At 45.8% G+C, this 27,878-nt stretch overlaps 2 protein-coding genes across 7 annotated transcripts in view; one reads left to right on the top strand and one right to left on the bottom strand.

Moving 5' to 3' along the window:
• The first annotated feature begins 740 nt into the window (after window positions 1-740).
• SVOPL (SVOP like) lies at window positions 741-23,487 on the top strand. 6 transcript variants are annotated; one of them, XM_069858902.1, is made up of 15 exons: window positions 741-992; window positions 4,554-4,659; window positions 5,724-5,815; window positions 6,854-6,952; window positions 7,391-7,462; window positions 7,567-7,691; window positions 9,118-9,181; window positions 10,623-10,748; window positions 11,887-12,015; window positions 13,609-13,682; window positions 15,586-15,788; window positions 16,977-17,088; window positions 18,447-18,528; window positions 20,021-20,110; window positions 20,477-20,729. In XM_069858902.1, exons 2-15 carry the CDS (start codon window positions 4,581-4,583, stop codon window positions 20,636-20,638), a joined length of 1,509 nt encoding a protein of 502 aa, XP_069715003.1. In that variant the 5' UTR covers window positions 741-992; window positions 4,554-4,580; the 3' UTR covers window positions 20,639-20,729. The 6 variants fall into 6 exon arrangements, with proteins under 6 accessions (XP_069715003.1, XP_069715014.1, XP_069715032.1 ...); XM_069858913.1 differs by lacking the exon at window positions 741-992 and adding an exon at window positions 3,138-3,866; XM_069858931.1 differs by lacking the exon at window positions 741-992 and adding an exon at window positions 23,378-23,487 and having other exon boundaries at window positions 3,907-4,659; window positions 18,452-18,528; window positions 20,477-20,590.
• Window positions 23,488-25,713: 2,226 nt separating this feature from the next.
• Window positions 25,714-27,878, bottom strand: part of TRIM24 (tripartite motif containing 24) — a 61,440-nt gene continuing 59,275 nt past the window's right edge. The window contains exon 19 of the mRNA XM_069858867.1: window positions 25,714-26,531. Coding sequence (XP_069714968.1) covers window positions 26,322-26,531 — 210 coding nt within the window. The 3' untranslated portion in view covers window positions 25,714-26,321. The remainder of the gene's footprint in view (window positions 26,532-27,878) is intronic.

Below are 27,878 nucleotides of genomic sequence, written 5' to 3'. Positions count from 1 at the left end.
GTATCCCTTTATTTGATCCCAAACACCCGGGCCTGAAAGCATATCTCTATGGCTGAGAATTTCACTGTTACTTTGGTCATTTTTTCTTTCTGTGCTGGGAAGCTGGAATGCCAAAACAGCTGTACCCTCCTGTGATTACATGCATGCTGTCTGGTTTTTTTGTGATGAAAACATAATGCTACGGATCTGGCAGCCCGGATCATGCATCTCATTCATCAGATGCCAATAATGGCCGTAGTTGAATATTAAATATTATTAAGAGGAAGATGTAAAAGAAGACTGTGAAACAGCATAAGTTGGCTGGTAGCAAATGTCTTCCTGATGCTTGCAGGCATGAGATCCTGCATGAGAGTTCAACACTGACAGAACTATTGCAGCACTTCTGCCAGCTCAATGTATATATTTCAAATCAGAAGGATTTGGGGAACCCTCATGAGAGAGGGACAAAAAATGTCCCAGCATCTTCACTGGCCTTCACCAGTGCCAACACACTTGAGTAGTAAAGCTTGATGTATGCACTCCCAGTCAATAGCACATACCCACTGCAGCTCAGATTCACTGGCCAACGCGACCTGTAGCACTGACATTTGCTGCATGATAAGGTCAGGATCACTGTGGCAGTTTAAGCCACAAATGCTCCCTAAATTTTGGTACTTGGTCAGAAAGCAAATGAACAGGGCTCACTTTTTTTCATGGTGCTGGCACCTCATTCCACAAGAAGGGATGGGCCGCCCTTGTGGAGTACCTGTGGGTGCCATGTGACCAGCAGAGATGATCACTGAGGCACCCAACCTGCAGCACCTACTTCTCGGGGCAGGGGGGGTGGAGGCAGGTGGAGAGGGACCCGCCTCTGCTCAGCAAGGATGAAACCTGACCCCTGGAAGCTGGATTCCAAACCCATAGCACTGCCAACACTGTAAATAGGCCATAAGGGAAAGAAACAGTCAGAAAAGAAGAAAGGTCTGCTCCTCTGTGCACAAGCCACTGCAGAGGTAAGAAAGTTTTATTCAAAAAAAAAAAGAAAAGAAAAAGAAAAAATATTTAGTCAGCATTTGCTGAATAGCTGGGATATGTGATAATTTTTATGTTATGTGCAGAAGCCTCTGGCTTTACTGACAAAATTCCCAGCTGGTCTTAGGTGCAGCACTGCATATTGTGTGTCCTTTATGGCCTCACAGCCCTCCAGTGTAGGGTCACAGCATCCTTCCACCGGGTCCCAGCAGCAGTTTCATTGTGCTCTTTATTGCACACTTTGGATGGAGGATCTGCATTTTCCCTGCCAGAAGCAGCTTTGTCACTACTGTTCTTCTGGCTCATGTAACTGGCATTTAGTACTTTCAGTGGGATTTACAAATAGCAGGGAACTTATGACTCTCCAAAGCGGCATGATAGACATTAGCTACCCCATCAAGGCAAACAGGGTTGCAAAGGTTTGAGATGAGCAAACCATGGGTTTGGTAGGAACTGTTGGGAAGTTTACTGGTATTGCATCTAAATCTCTGTCTTTTCGACGTAAATGAGCAGTGTGTATAGTGCCAGGGACTTGCCTGATAGTGGCTTCTTGTCTGCTTATGGATGAATGAATTTTGCTCCAGCTTCTCTAATGCCTGGACAGAGGGGGATGCAGGAACCTGCACAGATTTCTGGTGTTATTTGAGATGCTGGAGCAAGAATCTCACCTGCTGCTCTTTGAGAGCAGCATGGGTCTCTCATAGGTGTTACCTGCTATCCTGATTTTCTGGGACTGTCTTGGCTACTGTGGGGTGTTGAAGGTGGCACTGCACTATTCTGCTTGAGCACCTGAGCCTCGCCAGGGGCCCTACACAGCAATACCAGGGAACGGGGTTGTCTCTCCTTTTCTGGAAGAGCTGCAGCACTTCTATAATGGTGGGATGTGACTCAGAGCAGGTGAGTACCAGTGAAACACTCCATCGCCTCTCAGCAAAAATTGGCAGAGTATTGACCTCATTGCTCTCTATAACTACCTGAAAGGAGGTTGCAGAGAGGAGGGTGCTGGTCTCTTCTCCCAAGTGACAGGGGACAAGACAAGAGGGAATGGCCTCAAGCTCTGCCAGGGGAGATTTAGGCTGGACATTAGGAAAAAATTTTTCACAGAAAGGGTCATGGTGTGAAATTCAGCTGGAGGCCAGTGACAAGTGGGGTTCCCCTGGGCTCAGTGCTGGGTCCAGCCCTGTTCAATGTCTTCATCAATGATCTGGATGAAGGCATCGAGTGCACCCTGAGCAACTTTGCGGACGACACTAAGCTGGGTGGAAGTGTCGATCTGCTGGAGGGTAGGGAGGCTCTGCAAAGGGATCTGAACAGGCTGGACTGATGGGCTGAGTCCAATGGCATGAGGTTTAACAAGGCCAAATGCCGGGTCCTGCACTTGGGGCACAACAACCCTATGCAGTGCTACAGACTAGGAGAAGCCTGGCTGGAAAGCTGCCTGGAGGAGAGGGACCTGGGGGTGTTGGTTGACAGCCGACTGAACATGAGCCAGCAGTGTGCCCAGGTGGCCAAGAAGGCCAATGGCATCTTGGCTTGTATCAGAAATGGTGTGACCAGCAGGTCCAGGGAGGTTATCCTCCCTCTGTACTCGGCACTGGTGAGACCGCTCCTCGAATCCTGTGTTCAGTTCTGGGCCCCTCACCACAAGAAGGATGTTGAGGCTCTGGAGCGAGTCCAGAGAAGAGCAACAAAGCTGGTGAGGGGGCTGGAGAACAGGCCTTATGAGGAGCGGCTGAGAGAGCTGGGGTTGTTTAGCCTGGAGAAGAGGAGGCTGAGGGGAGACCTCATTGCTCTCTACAACTACCTGAAAGGACATTGTAGAGAGGAGGGTGCTGGCCTCTTCTCCCAAGTGACAGGGGACAGGACAAGAGGTAATGGCCTCAAGCTCCGCCAGGGGAGGTTTAGGCTAGATGTTAGGAAAAAATTCTTTACAGAAAGGGTCATTGGGCACTGGAACAGGCTGCCCAGGGAGGTGGTTGAGTCACCTTCCCTGGAGGTGTTTAAGGCACGGGTGGATGAGGTGCTAAGGGGCATGGTTTAGTGTTTGATGGGAACGGTTGGACTCAATGATCCGGTGGGTCTCTTCCAACCTGGTTATTCTATGATTCTATGATTCTAGCATCAGGATGGGTGGGCAAGGGCCTCAGGCTTCATCCATATGCAGAATGTGTTTTCAAGTCCCTGATCATAAAGGAACAGAAATGGACAAAAGCGTTTCCCAAGATTTTGTTATCGCAAAGCCCTTCACAATTCTGCCACACGGTAAAGATTTGCCCCTTTTCATGGGCTCTTCCAAGTACCTTGTCTGGCTGCTTTTCAGCTGGTACCACTTGGAAATAGTCCCTAGCTGGTGGCCAGCATGCTCAGCCGGTGGCACTGTGTACTGCCAGCAGCTACTGCTGCCTTTGAGGACACTGCTGAGAGTAAGTTGTAAGCAAAATCCTACACAGCCTCCTGGATACTGAACTGTAATGATCTGCAACAGAAAGGCCAGTGTGTGTGACCCAACTGACTCATCTGCCATTAAACCCATAATGACATCCTTATAACTGCTCCTCAGTATAATGTTTTCAAGGTAACGAGCCTGGCAGTACTGCAACTCCATAGTCTCCATGTTCATGCTGCCCTCTATCTCAGCTGGCTTTTATATCTCTCATTAAATGCTGTTGGTCATTAATTCCCTCGAGCTCTTACTGCATCGTCCCTGATCACGGCTGGGTGGCTGTGAATGCTGCTGGGCCAAGTCCAGCAACCCTGAAGGGAGGTAGTCAAAGGAGAGGGTGTCATCAAACTGAAGATGGGTTGTGCCCCCTGCCCCAGTGTCTGAGCACTCACTTGACAATAAGGCTTGTGAGGTAAAGCAAGTGGTGTGTGGTCATTCAACCTCAGTTCCCAAGGGGTAGCAATTTCTGCTTCCATCAGGGGCAGCCTGCTGCCTATCTGCCATGTTAAAGAAGTGCAAATTAAACTGATGACTGTATCATGCTAGGGTAACAGCAGTCCTGGTAGTGTGCTTGCATGGATTTGTGATACAAAGCCAAGCCAAAACATCACCATCAGCTCCTAATACAGTGAAGAGGACCAATGGAAAACAATCTACATTCACTTCCCTTCCCAGTTCATCATGGAGAAACAGGATGGCCATATACAATTACCGTTACGTACATTTTACTGTCAGGTACATGATTACTGTCGTGCCTTGACTTTTGGAAATGCAGCATCTTTTGGCTGCTTCAGTACTTCATTCACCTCTGGGCTGGGTAATTCGCCACCGTTCCCTTGTATTAACAGATCTCCAGTCTTCCCTAGGGCAGTCCCTGGACTTTGCATAAAAAGATCCAGTGCAATATGCTGACTGATCTCTGTCAGTTCAACTAACATATGAAGTTTCTATGTATTTTTCCCTGAAACCGCTATGGGAAGGGACGACTCCAGTAGTTGCCTGAAGGGAGTTGAAGGGAAGATGATTTGCTGTTTTATTGCTTAGATGACTTTGTGATTGTTCAGAGGTTTCACAGTTAAATCCCAGCCTTGCCCAACAGTAAAAGTGGATCCCGGGAGAAGCTGAGATGGCCACTGCACCGAAAGAGGCAGAAAATGCTATTGGCTTGGAGGAAATCCACATGGAGAGTCAAGAACCCCCAAAAGGTGGGTTTGTATTGGCAGGACTAGAAACCTGAGTCCTTATTTAGCTGTGGTAGGGAAAGGATTCCCAGTCCTGGCACTCCAGTTACCTAAAACCTCTGTATGTGGAGCCACAAGAGTCAGCTTCAAACTGCTCCTTTCCTATCACAGCTACCAGGCTGGTGGCTGCTACCTATGATGGTGCGAAGAGCCGGGTGGCTTGTTTTGTCTCAGACCTTTGCTTTGTGTAAATATTTTATTATATTGATAACTCTAGGATTATTTTATATTGAATATTTTTTATATCTGTGTCAAAAGCATTTTAAAATGAAAAAAATGTAGAAAACCATTTAAAAAAGTCCTACCTTTGCATAATAATAAAATTCTCTAATGAAATTCTTCAATAAGTTCTGTTCCATTTCAGAGGTAATGTTGATGGGTTTGAGATTACTTTGTTGGGAGATAAATGGACTGGCAGAAAAAGGTACACAGCTCTGACTTTACCTAAAAAAGAGCTTAGAAGTATGTATATACTGAAGACTTCCTGCCAGGTCTGTTTATAAAGCAATCCCAGCTCTGATCTTGAAATGCTTTGTTTGCTTCTGAAATGGGTGGGGAATAAAGGCTTAGGAGACGAAGCTGAGCCCAGCGCTCCTGGCTGGGCTCATCTTGCAGGACTGGGGCTGGGGCAGGCCCCAGCTCACACTGCCCATGCTGGGAGGGGGCCCAAACTCTGGGGGTGCAGAGGGACTGAGCCTCAAAGCAGTTTGGGCAGGGGAAAGGAGCAGATCATTACCCAGATGCAGTCCGAGCTATGGGTTTCTGAAGCAGCTGGGATAGCTCAGCACAAGGCTGTGCTTCCCTCATGACCAGTCTGTCCTTTTTGCTGCTGGCTGCTGTTTCAGCAACCCCCTGACATGCCCAGCCACCAGTGTGCTGGTCAGAGGACACACAACTGGTAGGTTTTTCCAGTGTTGTTCATGGTGCGATCCCACAGTAGCATGAAAAACATTGATATTTCACAAAGTGGAGGCACGATTTGACTGCTTATGATTTTTTTTCTCTCTTTCTCTCCCTTTGGTGATCAGGGCAGAAGACATTTACAGTGGAAGAAGCTGTGGAAACCATTGGGTTTGGGAGGTTCCATATTGTACTTTTCCTGATCATGGGCAGCACTGGGGTAAGTGTCTGGAGCCATCTGCCCTGGCCTGAAAAATCCCCACTCTTCTCATTTTCCTTATCTCTGTGTAATAACATCCATAAACACCATGAACACATATTGCAGCCCATTTTTTTTTTCACACCTACCTTCTCAAGCAGGATTTCTGCTGTTGTAAGCTTTGGCCAAAATAGATATTTATCACAATTGATATCAGACTTATTTCAGGGCAAAACCAAACAGGTTGGCCAAGAGCATCGTGGTCTGGCCCCTGCCCTGTAACACCATACCACCAGGCAGTATTGATGAGGCAAGTCTTCAACAGCACCTGAGGCTTAGGTTCAGCCCACCTGACAGCATTTTTCATGCCATTCCTGGGGCACCCAAGCCCTGCGTGGTCTGGCACAGGAGGGCTGCCATCCTCTCACCTTTGGCTATCTGAAAACTTTCCTAACTGACAGAGTCTTGGGTTAATGGTGTATATGGTTTCTGAACTGGGGCAAAAGCCTGAAGCCAGGCTGAGTTAAAGATGTGGTGGGTATGTATCCGTGAGAAACACTGCAGTTGAGATACAAGAGCCTCTAGCTATGTATAAACGATAGATTCATTTCTTAACTGAAGCCAGCTGCTGGGGCAAACAGCCAAAGGAGCAATGAAGTTTTAAATCAAAAACAGTTTTAAGAGGTCATCTTTGTGTTAGATGCTGAATTCACAGCCAGGTACTTAACCAAGCAGTTTGGTTTTCAGAGACAGTTGAAGATCTTCCATTATCACAGCTAGGTAAGTGTCCTCTGCAAAGGATGACTCTTCCCAGCCTTCCTACATACACAGAGTATCTAGTCACTTGCTTTCTAGGTGCACCTTTCTCTCCTCCTCTCCCTGTTTCCAAGTGCTCATGTTTTCCAGATCAGGCACAGGGCTCAGACCACTATAGAGGCACCACGGCTTCACAGGGTTGTTCTAACATGGTGGGACTGCCGTGGCTGAAGGACTGAGGGAATTTCCCCTGTGGGCTCCTTGCGGCTTCCTTTCTTGCTAATGAGCACACTTATTCCGAAGGTGGCTGAAGCCATGGAGATCATGCTAATAGCTGTTGTGTCCCCTCTCATCCGATGTGAGTGGCAGCTTCAAGACTGGCAAGTGGCTTTAGTGACAACGGTGAGTGACTTGTGTTCCCTCTATGCAGGTCATCTACCACGTGGTCATTGTCAGGGGCACCACCGCAGGCTTTGTAAAGTACATTTCCCAGTAGATTGAGTAAATTCCTAGGGCATCCTCTCAGGGACAAGAAAAGTACCACAACTGTAGAAAACCAGGAAGCAAGCTGACATGATCACACGTCCGTGCCCAGAGCTGTAACGCCCAAACACGCCTCTACTTCCATATTCATATTTTGATGTCCTTGTCATCCAACCCCAGCTTCAAAGGTTGAAGAAGAGAGAGCTTACAGGGAGGCAGCCAACCCACCCATGGTTTTGGGCATTGCAGTTCATCCTGCTGCTCACAAAGCATTCAACCCACCCACAGTTCAGTGAGTAGAGCTGTCTGGTGCTGCCAGGTGCAAGCCTTCCACAGCTGTGTTTCAATTCCCTTTAGATGGTGTTTTTTGGCTACATGATCTTCAGCATAGTGCTTGGGCTTCTGGCCGACAAGTACGGCCGCTGGAAGGTGAGTGAGTGCCAGGGGCTGCAAGTCCTTTCCCTGAGTCCCACGGGAGGCGTGCATCTGGCTAAGCCCATGGCTTGATGGCCCTAAATTATCCTCTTTTGCAGATTCTGCTGCTCTCATTCCTCTGGGCAGCCTATTTCTCCCTGCTGACCTCGTTTGCTCCATCCTACATCTGGTTCGTGTTCCTGCGGGCCATGGTAGGCGGTGGTGTGTCAGGCCATGCACAAGGGTAAGGTCGTGCTTCGCGTCTTGTGGCATGGGTAGCAACAAGCCAGCCTTCATGGGGAGGTTAGCAGAGGCAACTCTGGACCCAGAGGGGCCGAGTTCCCAGTTTTACAGCAAGAAGGGCCCTTCAGCTCATTTTGGCTGAGCCTGGCAGAGCGCCCAGTTTCCCTTGCACTGAGCCTGATAAGCTGTGGCTGCATGGTGACCTGGGGGAGGCAGCAGGGAAGGGGCCTCCACAGGGGCTGGAAGTGGAAAGGGGAGCAAATTCCCACATCGCCTGAAAAGAAAACGCTGTTCTGTAATTTCACTGAATCCTGACTGATCAACCTAAATTGCAGTTCCCAGGGACTCCCAAGCCCTGGAATACAGAGGGCAGCTGGTTTATGTTAAACCAGTGACAGAGGGGTTATTAAGCACATATATTATAAAAACAATTAGACAGGTAACAGATGAGCAAAGGCTGCTTCCTCATAAAAAAGTCACAATACTGCTTAAGTAGAAAATTCTTCTTGAACTGATGTAAAACATTCCTACTCGAAACTTTTTGCCCTGTTGGGATGGAAATGGGGATATGAAGGAGGAGAAATTCACAATATTAATAATCTATGCACTAGGAGACTTTCAAAAGAAACTTTTCTTTCAGCTCTCTCAGGGTACCAAATACAACATTTCAGCATCTTCTGTGGTTCCTTGAAACCTGGTTACTGACCACACAGAAACCTGAAGCTGGTCAAGTTGACCTGAGGGCCCTTTGCCAAAGCAAAGGATGGGGAGCAGATGGGTGCTATTGAGAGGATAAAGTGCTGTGCGCCTGGGCTGTGCATCCACTGAGCTCCCAGCCCTGCCTTCTTTGCAGGAGGGCCCCGGTCCTTGGCCCCAGAAGCTGCTAATGTGCAGGAGAAATTGCACATTTTGTAAGACACTCCATTAGTCGAGATAGAAAAAGCAACTATGGTTTAGTCCTCCCTCTCTCTCTTTCCAGCCAAGAAAGCACAATTCACGCATCTGAGCTTGAGAGATGCCAGAGGGATCTGGGGAGGGGTTAGCCACCCATTTGATAAAATTGGAAAGGACCATTTTCTTTATTTAATGAAATATTAATTAAAAATTGTCCACTTTTGGAAACATACTCTGCCCTTGTTCTGACACCTCAATCACCCCATAGGACCTTCTCTTTTTTTTTTTTGGTGCACAGACTGCAGTGTTTACCTCCCTGTATCCTACAGCCATGGCCTGGAGGGCATTCATGCCGTGCATCTCCCTTGCATCTCCCCCATCTCTAGGTGCTCAGTAGTGGAAGAGGAATGGTGCTCTATCCATAGGCAGCAGCGTCCAGGACTGACTGACCTGTCCTGAACTGCTACTCAATTAGTATAGAAACTCTCTTTGTTGCTGTATTTCTGCATATTTTTTTAATCCTTTTTTGCTAGGCTTATCATAAAAACTGAATTTTTGCCCACCAAGTACCGAGGATATATGTTGCCCTTATCCCAGGTAAGAATGAGCACATTACTTTTCCTTCTAGTCCCGAGTCCCAAGAGATTTGTCCTGCCTCTGTTTGAAAGACAGATCTCCAGCACATCAGCCTTTCTTGCAGAGTATTCTGACTTATCTGGGTCCGAGTGAGTGCCTGCTGCCCAGCTGTACAAAGGCAGCTGCTTGCAGAAGAGTGGCTATATCTTCTCAAATAATTAGATGCTCCGAACATTGCATGGAGACTTTGAGTGAAGGCTGACACTCAGCCTCTCGTTGTCCTGTCGATAATAGTGCTGCCCGCCCTAACAGGGCCAGTGCCGATAAGCCAGCAGGAACTGGAGCTTGTGGTACCACTGGCCTCCTCCAGACCTTGGTTCATCTCCTCTCCTTAGACACTCAGTGATGACAAGTGGTTAATGACCTGATTTCCAAATGAGGTCCTAATCTGCACCTCTCTCTGTCCCTGCTCAGGAAGGCACCAGGCTTTGTGCCAGTTGGGGCTGGCATAAATAGTCCCAAATTTGGCCTGAGATGTGCTGGGAGGGTTGTGACCACTTGCTGGGCAATGACCACGGCAAATGTGACTCGGGTCATTGCCTACTACAGATTTCTGCAATGGGCACTTTCTGCATGTGCAAATGATCAGTGGGAGCCTCATGTAGCACACAAATTCAACTGACTGTTGAACCAAAAGTGTTTGTATACAGTCTTGGTGACAGAAGTAATTTGCTTTTCATTTCTGCCTGTTCAATCCCAGGGCTTTATCATCAAAGTGTCATCAGAAACACAGAGATTTGTAAAAAAAGAACAATATTGTATTTCTCCCCAGAAATTCATTATTTCTGCCCACAGATTACTCATGAACTTTCTGTGGCTTTTTGTATTTGTTTGTGCTTTGTGTTGGCTGAGGTCCCTTGTGTGGTCCCCTGGAAAGGGAGGTGTCTTCTAATGGCAACAAGTGAATTTCCAGGAGGAATGTCCTTGCAGATCAGAGGGGCAGATTCTCCATTGGTACAACTTGGTATTGAGTCTACTGGAGACCCACCAACTTCCAGCAGTGGAAATCTGGCCTGTGTTTTACTTCAGTGCTTGTAAATCTGCTGCTTCCCAGCAGAGGTTTAGACAAGAGGGAAATTCATGGACATAAGCATTAGCAGAGAAGAGACTGGAAAGACAAAAGAAGTGCTTTAAGTACAATGGTAGCCAAAGCAAGTTATCTGTCTTCATCTGGAGCTAATTAAGACTATCTTCAGCTGTCCCTCCCCATGTCCTTGTCTTTCTTCCTCTCTTTTCTTCAACCCAAGTTCAGCTTCTCAGACAGCCATGGATGGCTTGGTTTGAACCACAGTGCTCCCCAGCAAAGATCCCCACCCATCCATGGAACTAGACTAGAAAGGAAGAAAATAAATAAATTGCTGCCATGTGTTCATGTTTTAACCCCTTCCTTTCCCTTGGAAAGGTGTTTTGGTTGGCAGGATCCTTATTAATCATCGGCCTGGCATCGGTGGTGAACCCAACCATTGGCTGGCGGTGGCTGATCAGAATTGCCTCCATCCCAGGCATCCTTCTTATCCTGGTGTTCAAGGTAGGAAGAGCTCCTTTCTCTGCTTCCTGCTGTGCTGCCACCAAGCTGGCATCTCCAGGCACCAACAGGCATTACCCTCCACCCTCACAAGCCTGGGGCTGTCCCTGTGTTCTCCTTTCATCACAGCAGCCCTCTCATCTGAGATGCTTGGGAAGGTCCAGATGGTCCAGAAGGGCTGTAGACGATGTCACCCTGTGGTGAATGACTTGGCTTTGCTTTGCTTTGCAAAGCCTCTGGCTTTGCTGCCATGCTGTATCCTTCCAGCACCTCAGACTCCAGTGTCCAGGCTGCTAGTGGTACCTAAGGACCATGGTGATGGGCCAGGCATCAAGAGGAAGACAAGGCTAGTCAGGGTATTAAAAAAATGACAAGTAATGTCTTCAGTCTAGTGTGGACACAGCATACCCTCTTCAATCTTTACACTTGCTAGGGCTGAGGAAAGACACCTTCATAAAGTGTTCACAGAGCAAATGCTTCCTCAGGTTTACTCATGCTTCAGAAATATCAGCCTTGGACGTAAGGACCATCTTATTTGTGGGGAGTGACATGAAAAATCCCTACTTACAGTGCTAATGGGCACTGCAGAGCTAAGCTGGTGTAGATGTGAAAGCCTTTCCTGCAGCTGAATGAATGCACAAGTCTGTTTAGGGTGCTGCTTGGGCAGTCAGATGCAAGGTCACTGTGAAGGTCCACTCATATGACTTCAATGCTTGGCTTTCCTGATTGTTTTTGCCGGAAAAAAATGGGTAGCAAAAGTTTTTAGTCCAGAAGAAAAAAAAGACATGCTCAACATACACACCTTTAAAAAAGGAGGGGTCTTTAATTTCTATTACTTCAGTGATACACATTTAATTGTTTATAATTCTTGCCGCAGACAGCTCAATAGCAGAGCTCAGGGGTTTGTCCAAGAAATAGGTTTTCTGGGCAAGGTCAGTGCCCCAGCACTGGGTATGGGGAGCTGAGATATGTAGGGGTTCCCCAAGGTATGGCTGGGGAGGAGGAAGGGTAAAAGGCTGCTCCAACTTAGGTGGTGCCCCAGGCTAACCCAGCCAGGCTCCTGTAGATGACAGGAGGCAGTCGGTAGAGCTACGTGGATGGAGAGGTGCAGAAAGAATTTCTGGCACTGCTTTGCTTTCAGTTCATCCCAGAGTCAGCGCGGTACAATATCTCCACGGGAAATGTGGCAGCTGCCATGGCCACGCTGCGGAAGATAGCCAAGATCAACGGGGCAGCACTGCCGGAGGGGGTGCTGAGGGAGCCTGTCAAGGTAAGCTAAGCCCTCAGCGGTGCCAAACCCTCCATCCCAGGCAGGGCTGCAGGCATCTAGGGTTCAGGGAGGGAGTGGGACTGCCAAGCACATCTTGCTCTGCCTCTCTTCCCCTCCTTGACTGGTTTCTTTCCAAACAACTATTGAATGGGATGATGAAGCTGTCATTTTTCTTTTGGAGAGACAGTAATCCTGTCCCTCAAAATGGAATTGAGTTTTCTGGGTTTTTTCACATTCTTTGTGTTTCCTCAGAAAAATATGCTGAGAAAAGATTTTATTCCTTTACCACTAAAAGGGTTCCCAGCAAAACATGTTTTTCCTTCTTGCCCATCCATCCCCCAGGGATGTCTCCTGTGCCTTGAGGTCTGGGACCTACCCCTCAGGGTCCCCGTCAGGACAGTGGCCTGTGAGGCTGCAAGGGGTCCTGCTATGAGGTCAACCCACCACTCCCACAGGATTCTCCCAGCCCCTGGCCAGCTTGTCTGCTGGTCCTAGCACCCTGGGTCCCTGAGTGGGGAGCCACGGACCAGCAGAAGAGGTTCGGAGCAGGAGAAGCCATTTCAGAGATACTGCTGTGTCCACCTGTAAATAGCTAAGCAGATCAGGACTTGATCACTATGGGACCGAAATGCCCAAAAGCACATTTGGGTGTTGCAGGTGGGCTGGGAGATGACCTTGGGGTGAGGATACTCCCCCGCTATTGCTCCTCCTTATCCCCAGTCTGGGACCTGCTGACTGCAGGATGGGAGGACTTGTTCAGGTGGCTCCTTTGATCCCTAAGAGAGGAAGGCTGGACAAAACTGTTTTCCAGAGCCTCAAAATTATTACACAACTCATTTAAGTCCCTTTCCTGGACCTCTTTGCTGCTTATTCAATCCCACAGGCACCCAGTATTGTCCTTCACAATTCATGCAAGATGGTGCTATTGTATTGGAATTAATTAGGATTAAAGCTTCCCAGTAGTTTAGCTGAATTTATGTAATAGACCTGCATTGGCTGTGGGAAGGGTTTTTGTTAGTTTTGCACCCACTGACGCTTAAGCAATGGTAAGGAAAATAAAGCCAACCCAAACCATCCCTGTGAACTCATCTCCCCTCAGTGGTGAGATGCTGCGGCAGCTGCCGGCTCTTGGGGACCAGTGGAGTAGGCAAGGCCCCCCAGTGCCTGCTTGTTCCTCTGCTCACCGGCATTTCAGGCCTCCTGCAACTAACTTGCTCCACGTGCAGTGGATGCTGGGCCCCTCTTCCCTGCACGTGGGGCAACAGGAGCTGCCAGTAGCCCTGGCAGTGCTGGCCCCCCAGCAGCAACCAGGTCCCCCCTTGGCACCATGACAATCATGCTGGGACCAGACTGTCAGGAGCTCGGGCTGTAGGGGCTGGTAACACTCAGGGTGTTCTAATCTCCTCCCCTCCATCCTTTGCAGAGAGTCCTCCCTTGAGCATCATTTGAGAAGAGGGGTTTCCCTCTCTGGAGGGCTGGTGGGGTGCTGTGTTACACCATCTGTCAGTCTGTCTGTGCCATCAGCAGAGCACTCGCCCCTGTATAACACATCTTTTTCTTAAAAAAAATCTGTTTCTATCAAATGCTTTGCAGGAAAAGAGAGGAAGATTGAAGGACCTCTTCCACCCCAAATACCTCAGAACCAGTTTGCAGATATGGATCATATGGTACGACAAGTTGTTGGTTTTTTCCTCTTGTTTACCAGCTCATCCTCTCAGCTGAATGTGTGCAGGGAGCAGAAGTCTCCCCTGGACTCTGCCATTAAAAGGCACCACTTCTGCCTCTAGGTGATTATATATCCTTGGCAGCTGGAAGGGGAATATGTGAGCACAGGTCATTGTAGGCTTGTCCTGGGCTCAAATGGTGCCTCAGACACCCTATGTCAGTTGGTGTAAACATAGGCAGAAAAAAATCTAGACTTCCAGGACATTGCAGGGTGCCATGAGTCCTTTCTCAGGACAGGGTGGCTCTGGAGAGGTGGGGTGGGAGACAGATGAGAGTTGCAGGAGAAAGCCCGTGCCTGCCCACAGTGTTCACCACAATGTGCCTGCAGCTCCACCTCCCTTCTAGGTGTTAAACTGTTCTCCCTGAGACCAGGACAAATGTACCACCATTACAGGCCAGCCAATGCATCAGTGAAATAAGGCTCTAAAAAGAAACTCATTAACCACTACCAGTGCCACTGGACAGGGAAAATTAAGGCTGAAGAGAGATGGGTTTCATAGACGATCTTCCTGTTAGCTGCGTGCAAGGGCAATATATGTTTCAATGACTTTGCTGTCTACAATGGAAATGTATAAATAGTGGGTTTGTGGGAACTCATTAAGCCAAAATGTTGCTAAGTCAGACCTTGAATATTTTAGGGGTTTCTGCCTCAACTTGTATGAGTGTCATGAAATATTTTGGAGGAGGCTGAGGGGAGACCTCATTGCTCTCTACAACTACCTAAAAGGAAGTTGTGGAGAGGAAATTGCTGGCCTCTTCTCCCAAGTGACAGGGGACAGGATGAGAGGGAATGGCCTCAAGCTCCACCAGGGGAGGTTCAGGCTGGACACTAGGAAAATATTTTTCACGGAAAGGGTCATTGGGAACTGGAACAGGCTGCCCAGGGAGGTGGTTGAGTCACCTTCCCTGAAGGTGTTTAAGGGACGGGTGGACGAGGTGCTGAGGGACATGGTTTAGTGATTGATAAGAATGGCTGGACTTGATGATCCCATGGGTCTTTTCCAACCTGGTGATTCTATGATTCTATGAATTTTCTTGTTTTGTTTTTAATCTTTCTTTTTCTCCTAGTGGCCCCAAGAGTTGCTGGCATGTTCTGGGGTTTGCATTCTCACTCCCTGTGCCCTGAGCATCCCCCCGCCTCCCCAGGCAGCTCGTTTCCTAGCCCAGATTCTGCTGCTCATTTCTGGAACTGCCAGAGGGGATAAAAAACCTGAAAACTACTTCTCCGTCTACTTATGATTAGGCATATGCTGAATTACTCAATAATGACATAGCCAGGATGCCATCACCACTGTTGTGTTCTTAACAGGCAGCCAGGGTGTGATGTGAGCCTCTCCAGCCAGTTAATGAAAGCTTCTCTTGAAATCCCTGTGCAGAAAAGATAAGGACTTAAAAAAATGACCAGTTGCTTTACGTGAGCTGCAAGCATTGGGGGCTGATGTTGAGAATCCCTGGTCAGGGCCCCCAGGGCAGGGATGGTTTGGGAACGTCTCCACTTGCAGCCCTGCCTGAGGAAAGAGATGGAAGGGTTACGCTCTCCCCAGCATGACAATAGCAGGTCGCCTGCTGTAAAGCAAGAAACGGGAAAGCAAAAGGATGAGCTATGAGCTGGGGTGAGGTCCTCTGAGGAAGAGAGGTGCGTGGACATGGGTGGTAGTGGTGTGCTGTGCGCGGGGTGACCAGTCACCTGGTGGGTGCCCAAGACGCTGCTGGCCTCAGGCTAAGTCGTGCTGTGTGGCAGAGCTGGTGCACTCAGCTGGGGTCCCAGGGCATCCAAACCCTGCTGCGTTCCAATTCCCAAGCCTCCTCTTTTGTTACCATCACTTACTGCAGTTTCCCCCTCAGGCTTGGCATAGCTTTCGCGTATTACGGCGTCATCTTGGCCAGCGCTGAGTTACTGGAGAGGGATCTCATCTGTGGCTCCGCAACACCACCAGTGCAGGACTCCAGCGATAACTCTGAGGAAAGCCGCAGTCCCTGCTACTGCCACTTGTTTGGTCCCACTGCCTACCAGACCATGATGATTAGCACAGTTGGAGAGATTGCATGTAACCTCTTCTTCCCTCCCTGCCCTGCCATTCCCTTTTCACAGCCAGCCAATACCTGGTGCAAAGCTAAAAGCTTTGCATATTATTTAGTGACGTGCCAGAGATTGAAATATCTCAGTATTGGTGGCAAGTGTGAGGCACAGGCTCTTCAAATGAAGGTTTGGGGCACAGGTCATGAGCAGGTGGCAAGAGTCAAGTGAGGGCACTGTTCCCCTGGTGAATAATTCAAGTTCATCATGGGTCCTTCCAACAGCAGAGCCAGAGACCTCCTTTGCAATTAGTACTTACTGACAACCTTGGTTAAGTTCCAGGGAAAATTGCTTCTAACTTAATAGAACCAGTCCTGGCTTCCCAAATTACCAGGCTTGTAGTTTTTGGAAGGTCATAAATAAGCAAGGATTACAAATAGTCATATCGTTGTAAATAAATGCCTCACACAAGTGTCCTACTTTTGAAGAGACAGTGGCTTCAGGAGCATGTCCTGTGTGAGCACTAGAGTAAAGGACAGATAATTGCTCAGGGAACCCACAGCAAACCAAAACATTTCCTAGTGCCACCTGCCTCAGAGTGCTGGAGGACGGCAAGACAGCCCAAAGGCACCTTGGAAAGAACTTGGCACTGTATGGGGGTCTAGTAATGCAATGCTCCCAGGAGGTGAACTTTTTCCTTGGTTCATATCTCAGCACCTGAACTGTATAGTGACTGGGTATTGGATCCTGCAGGTGCAACCCCTCGCTGGGACCAGTCAGTGATGTACTCACTTGCCTGCTTGGCTCCTGGGTCATGGAAGAACTCAATGGGGCGTTCTCTGGGCCCCGATGTCTGGATGGGCTGTGGCCCAAAACCACCCAGGCCTGTGGTGTTCACTCAGCAGGTGCCTCCATTGCCCCTGTTATGCAGGGGTCAGGACCAGTACTGCTGTCCTGCCATAATACAACATGGCAATTTCAGAGGACAGGCTGCAACCTCTGAGTGAAAGGACAAAATAAAAAAACAAAGAGGGCAAATTACAGGGCTTTGGGGACACAAAGACAATTATAGGGTTTGCACCCTTTATAGAGCATTTGGTAGGCCCTGGGGATGCAGAGAAGGATTTTTTTTTTTGGCATGCTGCATGAAGTTTATAAAGACAAACAATCATTACAGCTGGGTCATCTAACATTTTATGGTTTCCCATTTCGTCCCCAGTAAATCCTTTGAACATTCTCGGCATCAATTTCCTTGGAAGACGCCTGAGCCTGTGCATCACCATGGGATGTACGGCACTATTCTTTCTTCTCCTTAATATCTGCACTTCAAGGTAGTCTCAGTCAGTGTGTGGGTGTTGTTGGGGGGTTGCAGTGCTGTGGGCAGAGGGCAGTGTCTGTGGTATTCTCCAGTCACCCAGGCGAGTAATTCTTGTACACTTGAAAAAAAGCTCTGACTGTTTCCCTGCACTTCCTAGAAAAGCTGCAGCAGCAGATGCTGTGGTACAGGGGCATGCTGAGCAACTCACTTTTATTACTCAGCCCACATGTCTTCCCCTAAGTGTACAACTTGCTGCTTTCTAGTGCAGTCTAAATGAAAAATTATGTGAAGAACATCCAGTCATGAAAAAAGTCATGTTTGTTTTTCCATCTCTCTTTTTCTTCCTCCCTTTCTTTCATTGTTGGCAATGCTACGTATGTCTCCTCTAATCTGTAGAGTCAGGCACTTTGAGAGGAGCTCAAGGCATCAAGCAAAAGGCTGGCATGAGTGCTGTAATTATCAGGCTGCTTTGTAAGGATGCGTAAGAAAGACCCCTCTTGAGCTGGCAGAGCTTAACAGTTACTGAAAAACAAGTTGTCGTTTCCTCTAAACTTGGCTGGTAGCCTGATGGCTGCTCACCAGCCATGTACATCCCTGCTGCCTTCTCCTTAGGCTGGACATTAGGAAAAAATTCTTTATTAGGCTGGACGTTAGGAAAAAATTCTTTACAGAAAGGGTCATTGGGCACTGGAACAGGCTGCCCAGGGAGGTGGTTGAGTCACCTTCCCTGGAGGTGTTTAAGGCACGGGTGGACGAGGTGCTGAGGGACATGGTTTAGTGTTTGATAAGAACGGTTGGACTCGATGATCTGGTGGGTCTCTTCCAACCTGGTTATTCTGTGATTCTGTGATTCTGTGTGATTCCTTGGGCCACTGGCCCTGGAGGTTGGCGGAAATACTTGGGAGCTGGAGTGGGAGGCTGCAAATTGTTGTTAAGCTAAATGAGCCCCTGTCAGGAAGCTGACAGCCATTCACCAAGGTACCAGTCTCTGTGGTGCTATTGTTATTTTTTATTTTCCCCTGACACTGTGCCCGGCTCTATTTGTTTGCAACAGTTTTACAAAGGAGTCAAAAACACGGGCTGGGCTGGAAGACTTAGTAATGCTGAAGGCACTAGCTGAGCTACTGTGGTCCTGTTCAGATCATTCTCTCCAGCCCCTAACACTGGCCTAAAGGAAACCTAACATAGAGGACCCTGTTTTCAAACATGCCCAAAGAAAAGGGCATTACTTGTCAGCAATCAACTTTTCCTCATGCTTTCCCTTTATATTAAGCTGGTGAAAGCCATAGTACAGTGCATATATTAGGTTGCATCTCTGCTAATCACTGTTCAGTGACACTAACTCTTTGCTCCACATGGCTTTCTCTCTAGCATAGGCATGATTGGGTTTCTCTTCATGCTACGCGCCTTGGTTTCTGCAAACTTCAACACCATCTACATTTACACAGCAGAGGTGGGTCCTTCTGAAAGCACATTGAGCTGCTCTGGGTCATGAAAGCCCATTTGCCTGTATCCAGCAACGCTGCCATTTTTTTGGCTAGTTGGAGTCACCTTTCTTGAACTAAGTATCTCTGGCTTCCTAGCCGTGTGAGATCAGAGAAGAAATCAGATTACTAGTTGGAGAGGGCAAGAGCAGATGGAAGAGGAATACCCTATGGACCCATTTTGACAGCTATTACAAATCATTATTTTTGAGGATGTTGTGTACCATCATCTTCCAAAAGCCACAATCTTTTCCCTCCCTGATCCCTGAAAGATTAGAAAACAGGCTATCATGAAAAGGAACCTTTTCCAGCATTTACGGAATGATGTGGTGTGTGTGTATTTCCTCACTTAATGAAAATTGTTGTGTTCTGTCTGCAAATAGTTTAATCCTTCAGAGAATTTGTCCTTCACACAACTTTTAAGCCATGAGTTCTATGGGTTAAGTATACATTGTTGGGTTTATTTTCATCTTTTTTTAAAAAAAAAAAACAACCCACAATTGTGTGTTAAATGTATTGCCTTCCATCTTGAGTAAAGTGATAAAAACCAAACAGAAGTAGCTCCCCCTGGGCTGGCTCAATCCTATACACTATATTAAGGCATGCACCAGGCTTGATTAAGTACTAACCTTATAATACTCCTGAACTGGATGCTATTGATGTTCAGACCATTGCTTCAAAGGCCATATCGTAAACCAATACTACTCAATATTTAATCCATAACCAAAATGAAACTCAGAAATCTCCTTTCCAGCCACATGGTTGTACTCTTCATGAATTACCCTACTTACATTGGCTTGGCCCAGTAAAGTATTTAAACAAAGGCTTCTATGAGTATACTTGATAAAATCTACTGATATTAACAGCACTTAACTAAAGATAAGCAAAATACGTACTTAAGTGTTTTATGGACACAAGTGTTTGGGAAATGTGAAAAAGAAAATGCACAAAGCATGTTCCTTCAAACTTGGAGGTTGCTTATTGCAATGTTTTTTCTTTTTCTTCCTTCTAAACAAGAGTGCTGTTGATAGAAATAAATAGGCAGCCCTGAAGGCTTCAGACAATATCCTTTCTTCCTGCTTTCCAGACACAGGGCCTGGCAATATAAATTGAATTCTTCCTTTAGCACCCAGCCTGTCCTCTGTGATTTTGATGTGAACTGCCCAGCACAGCTGGGAGGAAGGTGGTAGAGGCAGTGGTAGTGAACAGCAGGAGAGTCACACCCAGCTCTGAAGGACTTGTCCTAAAACTTCACCTTGGGCAGAAGATGGTGAATTTGTAATAGCACAAATGAGACCCAAAGGAACCTTTATTACTTTTCATATCTTATCCCAGTAGCTGCCCTTGATAGTGCAATGGGTCCTTCTGAAGAAAAATTAAGGAAAAAAAAAAAAGGAAAATTAAGGACACTTATAAAATATCATAGTTACACTAACACAATTTCTTTCTGCCCTGTTTTAGGTTTATCCCACCACAATGCGAGCCCTGGGGATGGGAATAAGTGGGTCATTGTGCCGTGTTGGAGCTATGGTGGCCCCATTTATATCACAAGTAAGAGCATGCTTGATAATGTTGGTAAACATTGTGCAGATTGTTGATATCAAATATATAGAGAGATGTCCCTGAAGTTCACAAAAAGAGAAAAAAAATGTACTCAGTTCCCACCACCAGGCTAATTATTTCTTTATCTGATGTTTATACAGTGCACTCGTGTGATCTTTGCCAGCTGCAGATCTGCAAATATCTCTTCCCAGATCTTAGCTTGCTAGTATTTCTTACTTTCTGAAAGCTCTAGGATTCACAAAACATTTCTCTATTGTTGAGTATCTTAACTGTTTGTGACCCTATGTCTGTTCTTTTAACAGCAGGCACTCCCGTATGACTGAGCTGATGTTTGAACCATTCTTTTGCCTCCAGGTTCTTATGAGTGCTTCTTTCATTGGGGCCCTGTGTCTCTTCTCCTCTGTATGTGTGGTCTGTGCAATCTCTGCATTCACGCTGCCCATTGAGACCAAGGGCAGGGCACTGCAGGTTTGTATTTCCACTCCAGGAGCTCCTGTGTACCTGAATGCTACTTAGAAACTAGTAGATTATGACACAGTAAGAATCCAACCCAAACTCTCCCTAGGGTTCATAAGCCAAAATAAGGCCTGACAGGCAAGGACAAGAACGTGCTCTTTCAGCAGGTTAAAGCACTATCCCCCCAGTTGCCTGAAGCTCATTTCTCATTTCTGAAGGCATTGAGTGCACCCTTAGCAAGTTTGCAGACGACGCTAAGCTGGGTGGAAGTGTTGATCTGCTGGAGGGTAGGGAGGCTCTGCAAATGGATCTAAACAGGCTGGACCGCTGGGCAGAGTCCAATGGCATGAGGTTTAACAGGGCCAACAGGTCCTGCACTTGGGGCACAACAACCCTATGCAGTGCTACAGACTAGGAGAAGTCTGTCTAGAAAGCTGCCTGGAGGAGAGGGACCTGGGGGTGTTGGTTGACAGCCGACTGAACATGAGCCAGCAGTGTGCCCCCGTGGCCAAGGTCAATGGTATTTTGGCTTGGACCAGCGTGACCAGCAGGTCCAGGGAGGTTATTCTCCCTCTGTACTCAGCACTGGTGAGACCGCTCCTTGAATCCTGTGTTCAGTTCTGGGCCCCTCACCACAAGAAGGATGTTGAGGCTCTGGAGCGAGTCCAGAGAAAAGCAACGAAGCTGGTGAAGGGGCTGGAGAACAGGTCTTATGAGGAGCGACTGAGAGCTGGGGTTGTTTAGCCTGGAGAGGAGGATGCTGAGGGGAGACCTCATCACTCTCTACAACTACCTGAAGGGAGGTTGTGGAGAGGAAGGTGCTGGCCTCTTCTCCCAAGTGACAGGGGACAGGACAGGAGGGAATGGCCTCAAGCTCCGCCAGGGGAGGTTCAGGCTCGACATAAGGAAAAAATTCTTCACTGAAAGGGTCATTAGGCAATGGAACGGTCTGCCCAGGGAGGTGGTTGACTCGCCTTCCCTGGAGGTGTTTAAGGTGTGGGTGGATCAGGTACTGAGGGGCATGGTTTAGAGATTGGTGGGAATGGTTGGACTCGATGATCCAGTGGGTCTCTTCCAACTTGGTGATTCCATGATTCTATGATTCATAAAAGAACAATCCAGAAGGCCTGCCCTTGACCCAGCTAACTCATGAAAGTGTGCTAACTTCAGCTATTGCAAGCCCTTCTTTGCAATTATCTCCAGTCCTGAATTGAAGCTGCTGCTTCACAGACACACATTCTGAGATGCAAGTAATAGCTGAAACTACTAAAGCCATTTCTTCATCAGGCCAAAGCCCCAGCTGCACCAGCTACTTAGCTAAGCCCTTGTGGCTAGTGTTTCCTATAAAGCAATCAGCCAAAACACTAAGCATAAAGATTAAGGTGGAAAGCTTAAATCCTGCCCGTGCACAAGACACACTAGTGTAATTACAGGAGGCAGTGAGCAGTTGTGACTCATCCATTCACATATGCCGGCATGGGAATTTTCACATCGTGCATGCAGCATGCGCACATCCCACTGCCTGTTATTCTGCAGTCTTACCTGTATAAACCAGAAGACTTTGGGCTAAACAATCTCCGTTCTTTAGCAGCCTAGAGCAAGACAGATACTTGATCAAACTCTTCTATGTGGGCTTCAGAACCAGGCTTTAAAAAAACATGTATACAAATCCACGCATATTACGTATACACACACATGCTCTTAACACACTTAACATCATTGGGTCACATCTTCTAAGCTTTCCCCAAGGTGCATGGGACAGTTAACTGCACAGTTTTCAGAGAAGCAACATATTACTCATTGTCTACTTCTTTAAATGCTTGTCTTTTAGAAATGCTTGTCTTTAATTTTTTTATGCCATTTAAAATATCTATATGATATTCCATAGAAGACTGGGGGGAAAAAAATCAAATTTAAGTAAGAAAGTAGCCAAAGCAACTTATTCTTCCCCTGTGGGTGAAATTCAACCCCATGCAGAGATGTTAGGGAGCCACTTAGGCCTTCATATGGTTGGATTTACAATAATTACTAAGCAAAAACCTTAATGAAAATTGCTTTAGACATAAAAGAAATGCTTTGATTCAGCTACAGTTGAATTAACTTTGGCTAACAGTGGTTTAGATAAACAGAAATGTAATGATTCCTTAATGGGATCCCCCTTTTCCTGGGGACTTAACTCAAGAGCATTTTTATCCTCCTTGCTACAAGTAAAGAGTTATAAGCTCCAGCTGCTGGCTTTACGTGCACAAGTCAAAAGAATGTGAAATAAAAATCTGCAGAACCAGTTGTGTACTCAGAGAATCCAGCATTAGATCTTAAATTAAACTTGCTAATAACTCTTATTGTGTGGTCATTTTGGAGATTTCATTTGTGTTTGTAGTCATTCAGGGATTGCTGAATGATGGTTGTTGAACCAGGGGCCTCACACATTACAGTCATCCAGTCCATACAAGAATTTAAATACATGATGTAGGAGCTCTTTTAACATGGCAATATTCAGTTCTAATGCTCCAGGCACTAGATGTGTGCCTTAAAACTAGGTCTAAATGAACCAGCTAAATAAAAACTGTATATTTAATTGTGAAATCTAGACAATGATGTCCAAGAGGCATATCTAGCTCGTTTCAGCTTATTAGGACAGCATTAGTCCACTCTCAAAGCCATCATGGGGATTGCCTTTAAGAGGCAAGACCTTTGGGACGTACCCAAATGTGCATTAATTTCCCCTGTATCCATTGTTGTTGGTTTTCATATGCATTTTATTAATTTTATGTATTGTTTTTTCTTTCCCCTTTTTAGCAAGTAAAATGAAAGCGAGCATTTGATGTTGGATCAAGTAGGAAAGAAAAATAAACCTTTGGAATCAGTCATTTCCTCTAAGCATCATTTGATGTTGAATGCTTCTCCATTACTCTTTCCATTATAAATATTGCAACTAAACAGTGTAGGAGCTACCATGTGGATAGACAAGTGGCAAATCTCTCAAGGACATTCCCCTGCTTATGATTCAATAAAAAGATGCTTTCTACTTGTCCCATGAAGTGAGATAGAGACTCTTTACTACTGATGTAATAGTGCCAAAGTAGATACATCTTTGCCATTGCAGCCTGAAAAATACTTTAAAAACAAACCAGCATTCCCCAACTATTTGTGCATCTGCATTAAAGTAGTTAAATTTAACATCTCAAACCTCATCACAGTGGCAATTTCTGAGAAGATTCTTAGGATGACATTCAAGATCATACAAGGCGGGTTGATTCAGATTTTTCCAGTGTATTATTTAAACAGAGACATTTTCAAACAGCTTACAGCAGGCAGTAACTGGACTGCAGAAGTACATCTACGGTCCTCTCCTCAGTATTTTCCATTGGGAGAACAACTTGAGTGTGAAGCTGTACAGCTGTCTAACTTTACCTCTAAATGAACTAAGTCTCCTAATAAATTTGTACTTGCAACTTGCAGTCCACAGGAACAAAGCACCTTCCTCTAGAAGCGCTGCTAAATTTGGTAACAGATTATCTAGGGCTTCTAGGCATTACTAGATCTTTAAGACTTCAAGTGTTGCCTCACATTTCTTAGGTCTGTGCTATTGAAGTGTACACTGTACACATGTGTACACTCATGATCTTTTTTATTGGGTACTGTGGGATGGCAAAACTCCTGCTACAAGCAACTATTTTCAGGTAATAAGTAAAAAAAAAAGCAGAGGCCTGCTGTTCTTTTAAGTGTCTACTGCATTTAAGTGCAGTGGACACAGGTTAAGTGCAGTACCACCCTATCACAAAAGCAGGTGGGTGTCATCTCATCTAGAAAGAAGCCTATGTACACAGTAGGGAGGCACAAGCAGCCCTTTTATCTAGTCTCTTCAATGATCTATCTACAGCACCACACCAGTGTGACGTAACAAGTCAAAAGCAGGCTTGTGCACACTCAGATGTCTTCACAATTCCATCTGCAAAATGCTGGTACAATCAGAGCCTTATTAATCCAAAAGACTGCCTGCTCTCCTAAAAACTCAGTTTTAAGATATGTTCTGGTTTGAGGTATAGTAGAATCAGTTTTCTAACTTCTGCAAAACCTCATCTAAGTAATTCTTTCCTGCAAGTTAACTGCATGTTTTTCAGACAGTGCTTCTCTCTAGAAGTAATAACATGGGGCATTGGACCTCAGAAAGACCATTGCTTATACTTCCTATAAACTTGGGGACCACGAGGGTCAGGCTGTCTTCTTTGATGGCTGACATCCAGTGAGGACCTCATCTGTCTTTCTGCTCTGATCACGGGTCTCTGCATTCCTGAATCCAGTTCCTCAGTCCAGCTCCCTCCTACCGCTGAGTCCAGCCTGAGACCTTTTCCCAGTGCCTGCTCTGCAGCATCAGTGGTGACGTAGTCCTTGGGGTGCAGGTGGTGGGGAGTTTTGTATAATTGTATATATATATTGTACTATTTCCTTATTAATACTATTTTCATTATTATTAGTATTATCATTTCATTAAAGCTGTTCTAGTTTTAGTTTCCAACTCGCAAGTCTTTTTCTCTCATTTTCCTTTCCCCTTTGCAGAGCAGGGTGGGGAGGAAATGAGGATTACAGCTGCTCATGTTTAGCTGCCAGTGAAGCTGGGCTGGGTCTAAATCAAGATGACATAAATAAAGAGTATAAACCAATACCTGGAGCAACTACAGGCAAGCACTTCTCTAGCTCTGCAGTCTCTGACGGCAGATGCAACGACCAATGTTGTTGTCAGTGCTTTTGGATAGAACAAAAAAAATGGAAATTTGTCCTCACCTTCTGGTCATCTTAACAGAGAGAGATAAAGAGTCACAGAGCAATATCTTTCTTTTTCCACTGCCTTTTCAAACTTGTGTACTTTCAAGTGAATAACAATGCTGGTAGCATTCTGACAACAACACATTTAGAAATTTGGAATAACAACAAGAGCTTGTGGACAGAACGGATGCTTTCGTACCTCTCTAAACATACACAAAGACTAACTGATAGTAGTTGCAAACATTTTTCCCTTTGAGTCTTGGCCATTCACTCCCCTAAAGAGGTACATCAAACTTGAGACACCTGTTAAACAGAACAGTACAGGAACACCATTGTTTCTTGCTCGTGGAGAGAAAAACAGCACAAAATAAAATATTCAGTCCTTTACTTCCTCCATTAAAAATTCTCAAACAAATTGCCTTTTTTTTTTTAAACTTATTTTTAATACATTCTCCTTTACATTTTAAAATTGCCAATAACTTCTTTGGGTGCAACTACAGTTTCATTGTACCAGTCAGTATTGCAGGACAATAATATTACACCATCTGTTTTCATGGCTTGTGTTAAATACAGTACAAAGAAATCAAATTATGGCCAGCCACGTGCCTTTGGTAAAATTAAAAGTCTGGTGAGATCATGTTTTCTTCAAATTCAGAAAGCTACATGTTGAACCCATGTATTGTTTTAAAGTTCAATTCTACACAAACGTCTTGTGTTCCTCAAAGTAAAGTCAAACAGCTGTCACCACACGCAAACGGCATTGCACTGCTCCAGAAGTACAACAAAAGTTTAGAACTTCAGAAACGCTCTCCACATGCCTTGATCTCCATTAGATTTGTATTTTAGGCAAGGGGAAGAAAGTCTAGTAAATGTCCACAAACCTACAAGTCAAAGCAGTGATGATTTTTCCCCTTTTCACAGTTAACAGTGATAAATATTTAGTTTTTAAAAAATGTTCTGTAGCAACAGATGCAGCTCATTTAAGCAACTGACGGTCTTCTCCTTTGAGGCGTTTTTTCCGGGGCTGTACAAAGTCATCATCCGAGTCATCAGTGAGTTCTGAATTATCTTTTTCACTCTGGGAGTTGAGTTGTACAGGGAACTTTCTGTCGGGATAAAGGTTCGCTAGAAGTTCTTCAAAGTACGCTTCAAGTTTCATGCCGGCATCAGCCACTTCTGAATCAGGCTGTTGGGTGAATTAATAACATCAATGCATCATGAAATAGCTTTATACTTAGTTCTTTACATTAGGTCTTTTAGGTGCTTTTACAAACTACAAAAAAAAAAAATATCAATCAACAGTAAGAATGGCACCTGTGGAACACAGAGTACGAAAGAGCACAAGCCTGCAACTCAGAAAGTGAGGGTGTATCACTTGGCCAATGACCCCAATAACTTTTCCCTCTGATTGATTATCACAGAAGCCAATTCCAAAAGCCACATACTGCCTGGTTTCTAAAAGCTGTATAAAGAGATTCTAAAAACTCTTAAATCCTGACTGAAAAGAAAAAATTAACTTGGGTTACGTTGTGAAATACATAGGTATGCCATCAGGGCATTGGAAGTATTTTGGATCAAGTGCTTGAAATGCCAGATTTTCTCTAGCTTATTGACCCTTTTTAATTATAGTGGAAATGTTACTGGGATATCTGATGACTGTAATCTGAAAGACCAGGCATTCATAAAGTCATTCATAGCCACCACGGCTGATCAGTTCCTGAAGTGCAGGTCATCACAGCAGGAAGTGCCAGCTGTCGAGGGTGACTGGATACGAATGCCATTCAGGCCTTTATTCCCAGTGGAACTCTCTCATTTTGTGATCCACTCAGTACCTGCATACTTTTTTCCCCATGTGTTCCCTTATGTGCATTGAGGGACAATAGCAATCACTCAACATGCAATTAGAAACCACTAAGGGTGAGTACAGACCTCCCAGAATGAAAATCCCACTCAATTTAAGATCTGAAGCAAGGAGGATTAAACCAATTTTTACATCAAATGCCCACCATCAACCTCTATGAAAAACAACTGCCCTATTCTTTACTTATTGGCCTGCATTCAGCTATGTTTGTTAAAACCATCCTTCTTTCTATGGAAAGACTTCCACTGCATAGTCATCTAACACCTCAGTAGTTTCAAATGTGATCTATATTTTCACTGCAGTGTCATCACCCAAATAGATTTAATAGAACAAATTCTCGTGTTGTAAGTTCATCCTGGTTTTGGCTGGGGTAGATACAATTTTCTCCCTAGTAGCTGGTATAGTACCGTGTTTTAGATTTAAAATGAGAATAATGTTGATAACATGTTGAATGTTTCAGTTGTTGCAAGTAGAGCTTACACTACGTCAAGGACTTTTCATCTTCTCATACTGCCCCAGGAGCAAGAAGGTTGACAGGGCACAAGAAGGTGGGAGGGGACACAGCCAGGACCTAAATGGCGAAAGGGTTATCTATTCCATACCATGACACCATGTTGAATACAAAACTGGGGATGGCTGGACATGGGTTAGGAGGAAGTGAGCAATTGCATT

The sequence above is a fragment of the Phaenicophaeus curvirostris genome, chromosome 1 (assembly GCF_032191515.1).
Source record: "Phaenicophaeus curvirostris isolate KB17595 chromosome 1, BPBGC_Pcur_1.0, whole genome shotgun sequence".
NCBI lineage: Eukaryota > Metazoa > Chordata > Aves > Cuculiformes > Cuculidae > Phaenicophaeus > Phaenicophaeus curvirostris.
Note: the sequence above shows the minus strand (reverse complement) of the source record. Positions and strands in the feature narration are given on the sequence as shown.

Excerpts from the sequence above, each read along its gene's own strand:
- SVOPL (XM_069858902.1), top strand. The coding sequence starts at position 4,581 with ATGGCCACTGCACCGAAAGAGGCAGAAAATGCTATTGGCTTGGAGGAA. Across the intron at positions 9,182-10,622 it reads ATATGTTGCCCTTATCCCAG|GTGTTTTGGTTGGCAGGATC; the intron begins GTAAGAATGAGC and ends TCCCTTGGAAAG. Across the intron at positions 12,016-13,608 it reads TGCTGAGGGAGCCTGTCAAG|GAAAAGAGAGGAAGATTGAA; the intron begins GTAAGCTAAGCC and ends AATGCTTTGCAG.